This window comes from Lupinus angustifolius, chromosome LG16, assembly GCF_001865875.1.
Source record: "Lupinus angustifolius cultivar Tanjil chromosome LG16, LupAngTanjil_v1.0, whole genome shotgun sequence".
NCBI classification, from domain to species: domain Eukaryota; kingdom Viridiplantae; phylum Streptophyta; class Magnoliopsida; order Fabales; family Fabaceae; genus Lupinus; species Lupinus angustifolius.
In genome coordinates, this window is record NC_032024.1 from 18873293 (window position 1) to 18879226 (window position 5934).

The 5934-nt window shown below is 35.1% G+C and overlaps 1 protein-coding gene across 1 annotated transcript; it reads left to right on the forward strand.

Annotated features, from left to right (window-relative positions):
• Positions 875-1219, forward strand: LOC109329404. The gene has a single exon (XM_019563069.1). It carries the CDS (start codon positions 875-877, stop codon positions 1217-1219), a length of 345 nt encoding a protein of 114 aa, XP_019418614.1.

Here is a 5934-nt window from a genome sequence, read left to right on the forward strand (position 1 = left end):
TCTACAAGCTAGTCGTAGCTCAGATCTCTATAAGGAATTTGATCACCATAATGGGTCTTGGTTATGTTTTCTAAAGATGTGGGGAAACCATGAAGAACTTTTCTTTCCAGGTGTCTCTCTAGAGGTCACTTGAGGTGTCTCTCTAGAGGTTAGGATCACCTATGTATTGTTGGACAATAGTCATTAGAAGAGTGTTTACGCCATCAGGGATAGGCTTTTATCTTGAAGGATTACTTTTCATTTAATATCTCTTTTGATAGAACCATTATTTTGTTGTTGTTCATCACTAGTGAAATGTTCATCCCACCAACTTCTAAGCTGGCCTATATATAGATCCCCTAGTGTTAGTTATGAAAGATGAAGAAGGAAGAGTTACTTGTGATACAAGTAACACGACGTCTACCCAAACTTCACCCAATTAAGTTACCTTTGCTAATCATGTTGAATAGGCTACTTGGAGTAGAAGTTTCTTATGGTAGTTAAAAAGAATTATAAACAGTTAGGGTAGTTTTGTCTTTTCATAGATTAGTTGGTTAATTAACTAACTTTCTATATATAGAGCTTGATTATTGTAATTGTTGACTAAGTTGAATGAGAATCACTCTTCTTCAATTCACTTACAAACTCTATCTTTTCTTCTCTACATTTTCATTCAATCGAAGATGAAATCGTTTTCTTCCACATTTCATTTCTCTCACAAAATTTTGAGAAGTCTTTCATGGAAATTCACAAGTTTCTCATGGTATCAGAGCTTCTTCATTGTAGAGGCTTTGCTACTTTTCTGCTGCATCTTGATCAATCTCTTGTGATTTCATTTCTTCTTTTATTCCTTCTATTGCTATGTTTTTCTGCAGTTTTTGACCTAGATTGAATAATGGAGAATCATATAATCAATGAAGTAAATCCTATTAAGTATCCTTCTTCACCTTTCTCCATGCATTCAAATGAGAATCCTAGAGCAATTTTGGTATCTTCTCTTCTAAATGGAGAGAATTATCATTTGTGGTCTTGTGCCATGAGTATGACCTTGAAATCAAAGAACAAATTGCAGTTTGTTGATAGATCTCTTCCTAAGCCTCTAATTGATGATTCTACCTTCTCCATGTGGGATAGATGCAACACATTAGTGATTTCTTGGTTAACTCAGTCATTTGACACCTCTCTTGCTCAAAGCATCTTGTGGATGGAGACTGCATTCGAGATATGGCAGGATCTTTGAGAAAGGTATTATTAGGGATATATTTTTAAAATATATGAATTGCTTATTGAAATTCATACTTATAAACAAGTAATTTGTCAATTTGATTATATTTTACTCATAGCAAGGGTTTGTGGAAAGAATTGGACAACTTTAGGTCAATTCCATCTTGTTCCTACATAAACAAGTGTGAGTGTAGACTGATTTCAATTATTAAGGGATATAGAGAGCATGATTTTGTTATATACTTTCTTAAAGGTCAAAATGATCAATATGAGGCAGTTAGGTCACATATAATATTGGTGGTTTCGTTGCCTAGTTTCAACAAAGTGTTTTCCTTGTTAATTCAAAAAGAAAGACACATCAATGTGCATATAGTTGAACCTAGGATTTTAAATAGCTCCGTTGATCATAGATATAACACACACAATGTTGATACTAGAAATAATAAGTTTAATTCCAATAAAGGAAGAAATAGAGGAACTGGACATCAAGGCCAATTAGGAAGAGATGTTTATAGCCAATCAAAATGTGAAAATAGCTCAACAAGTTTTGAAGGGGAAATGACTACTAAGATGTGTAATTTCTATCATAGATTAGGAGATACAATTGAGTATTGTTATAAGAAGCATGACTTTTCAGCATGTTTTCAAAGGATATTGTTGTTAACAATGTTGCAACCAATTCAGAAAATGATGGTACTAAAGAAGCAAAGGAAAAAGATGATATTGATCTTGATGACAATATGCATGTGATGCAATTGACTCATGAGCAACACAGAGCATTGTTGTCTATACTCCAACAATCAGGATCAAAACAACAAACACATAATTTCAATCAATTGAGTAATATCATCAGTGTCTCTACACTTAAATAGTCCAATTCCCCTTAATCCAAAGGTAATGCATGTATTTTGTCCTATACTATGTCTAAATTTAACTCACGGATCTTAGATATAGGAGCTATTGGTCATGTGTGCCATACTATGTCTATTTTTCATACTTTCAAACACATTAAGCGTGTTATTGTTAATTTGCCTAATGGGAGCCAAGTCTCAACTGCCATTGCCGGTATTGTCATGTTTTCTGTTGAACTACTTCTTACTGATGTTTTATACATTCCATCTTTTCACTATAACTTGGTCTCTATCTCAAAGTTAACAAACACAACTCCTTGCAAACTAATTTTATGGATAATGTTTGACATATCTAGGAAATCCACTCTTTGAGGATGATTGGTTTAACAAAGCTTCAAGTTGGGCTTTATGAAATGTACATACCCTCTTTGCCTCTACAACAATCTCCAATTAATAGTTTTGTTCATAGTAGTGTTCACTCTTTTACAAACTATGATTATAACCTTTGGCATAATAGGTTAAGATATTTTTTCCAGAAAAAACATCTTGTAATACAAAAGGATTTTCTTTTCATCAAATGTAATAAAGCTTTTGATCCTTGTGATGTGTGTCATTTGGAAAAGCAAAAAAGACTCCCTTATAATGGCAGTTTATCTAAGTCTGCTTTTCCTTTTGATCTAGTCCATATGGACATTTGGGGTTGATTATCCACACCTATTTTTCTACACATAGGTATTTTCTCATTGTTGTGGATGACAAATCCAGGTTTACACGAGTGTACTTTATGAAACTAAAAAAGAAGTTCCAAGTTTTGTTCAAGCTTTTGTCTCCTTGGTCTATTCTCAATTTGGATATAAAGTAAAATATATTCATACTAATAAAGGAAGAGAACTCTTGTTTTTCACTCCAATATACCCCACTGTTTCTAGAATTTTGCCATTTCTCATGTCATAAATCTTATTAATAGGCTTCCTACTTCATACTTGTCTCACAAATATCCTTATCATGTTCTCTACAATGTCAAGCCTGATTTGTCTCACTTAAAGGTCTTTGGTTGCTTGAGCTATGCATCTACTTTAACCTCACATAGAACATAGTTGATCATAGGTAAAGAAGATGTGTCTTTTTGGGATACAAACATGGGGTTAAAAGGTTCATCATTCTTGATTCCAAGACTCATGAAATCTTCTTATCTAGAAATGTCATCTTTTATGAGCATTTGTTTCCCTTCACAACACCATCTTCTTATATTCTTATGTCATATATTAAGCCTAATCTACCACAAAACGCTATGACTGATCCCTTTTCATATGTTCAAGTCAACCAAGCACCTTCTAGTTCCAATGCAGAGCCACAACCAAATATACCAATACATTAGTATACATTCCCCTCATACACAAGTACGAATAATTGAGTCTAACATTGCCAATCAAACACATTGTCCTCCCACTAGTCCTCTTAGTACAATCTTCTAGAGCCAAAAAAAGACACAAGTATCTAGAAGATTACCATTGTTCTTTGTTATTTGACACTGGTCCATCATCCATATCCAAGGTCAAATATCATTTGTCTAGTTTCATGTCTTATGATACAGTATCTTCAAGTCATAAATACTTTTATCATGTCATATATGCTATTGATGAATGTGTAAGTTACATAAAAGCTATTAAGCATGAGTGTTGGAGACAAGCCCTCACTAAGGAACTCAATTCCCTTGATGATAACGGTACATGGAAACTCACTACTTTTCCTCCTAAGAAGAGAGCAATTGGTTACAAATGGATATTCCTAGTCAAGCATAAAGATGATGGATCAATTGAGAGATATAAAGCGAGGTTAGTTGACAAATGTTTCACTCAAACAAAAGGAATAATTTATCTTTACACATTCAGTCTAGTTGATAAGAGGACAACAACTAGAGGTCATCTTATCCTTGGAAGCTTCTAAGTAGTGGCATCTACAACAATTAGATATCAACACAGCCTTCGTACTTGGTGATTTAAATGAGGTAGTGTATATGAAGGTTCCTCCTGGACTACAAACCAATGGCTCATGTCTTTTATGTAAGTTGCATAAGTCATTGTATAGATTGAAGCAAGCCAATAGACATGGCATGCTAAACTCACAAGTGTGCTTATCCATTCTTGATATTCTAGGTTCCTCCTAGAGTACAAACCAATGGCTCATGTCTTGTACGTAAGTTGCAAAAGTCGTTGTATGGGTTGAAGCAAGCCAATAGACATGGCATGTTAAACTCACAAGTGTGCTTATCCATTCTCGATATTCTAGGTCTAATTCAGATCACTCCTTGTACATTAAGATCACTTCATCCACCTTCATTGCCATCCTTGTTTATGTGGATGATCTGGTGCTTACAGAAGATGATCTTGCAGAAATCAATCACATGAAATCCCTTATGGACTTTAAATTTAGAATTAAAGATCTTGGCCAAGTCAAGTATTTGGCATGAAGATTGCTAGGTCTACCATATGTATTCTTCTCTATCAGAGAAAATACACCTTGTATTTTCTTCAAGATTGTGGATTACTTACTGCTAAGCCTAGTTCCACTCCAATATAATATAGTGGTAAACTCACTCATTCTTCTTCAGGCACACCTCTAACTTATGCAAGTTCCTATAGAAGGTTGATGAGAAAGTTGGTCTATCTTACTCACACAAGGCCATATATTAGCTTTCTTGTTGGGGATTTGAGTAAGTTTCTTGCCACACCAACTAGCCATCACTTTGTCGCTATAATTTGAATCCTCAAATACATAAAGGATTCCCTCAACAATGGAGTTTTCTTTTCTGCACAAACTGATTTCCAATTAAAGGGGTACTCAGAATCATATTGGGCAGACTGCCTAGATACTAGGAGACAGTTTTAGGATATTGCTTCTTTCTTAGACACTATCGGGTTTCATGGAAAAGTAAGAAACAAAGATCATTTTCTACATCTTCTGTAGAAGCAGAATACAAGGCTATGGCTTTGGCTTCTTGTGAGCCTCAATGGTTGGGTTCCTTGCTTCATGATCTTGGATTGTCTCATTCCTAATCTGTCCAACTTTATTGTGACAATCATTCATTCATGGACATAATTGCGAATCCAATATTCCATGAGAGGACCAAACACATAGAGATGGATTGTCATTCCATAAGGGAAATGATCCAATCCAAGCTACTTCACTTGATGCCTATTTCATCTTCTTTTCAAATAACTAATCCCCTTTGTTGTTCCAAAAGTTATATCTCAAACTAGGCATGTTCAACATTCACTTGCCTGCTTGTGGGGGCTGTTAGTTATGAAGGATGAAGGAGGAAGAGTTACTTGCTCCCACTGAACTTGTGATACACACAATCCTCGACTGAATTCATCTCAAAACCAAAAGAGAGAATCACCTCATGAAATTTATGGTATCACTGGCGAGACGCCTGCTTTAGCCCATAAATGGATTTTGTCAATTTGCAAACCATATTCTTTTGGTCTGCCGTTATAAAGTGTTCTGCTTGCACCATATAAATCTTTTCATCAATGTTTCCATTGAGAAAAGCTGTCTTGACATCCATTTGATGAAGCTCCAAATCATAATGTGCTATAAGAGCCATGATTGTCCTAAGAGAGTCTTTCGTTAAAACTGGAGAGAAAGTCTCTTTATAGTCAATCCCTTCCTTCTGAGTAAAACCCTTAGCTACAAGACGCGCCTTATACCTCTCCACATTACCATTAGAATCCCGCTTGGTCTTAAAAATCCATTTGCAACCAATGGGTTTCTTACCTTATGGTAATGGGACAAGTTCACAAACTTTATTGTCTTGCATGGATTTATACTCCTCTTTCATTGCTTCAATCCACTTTTCCGAATTGGAACTTTGGATGGC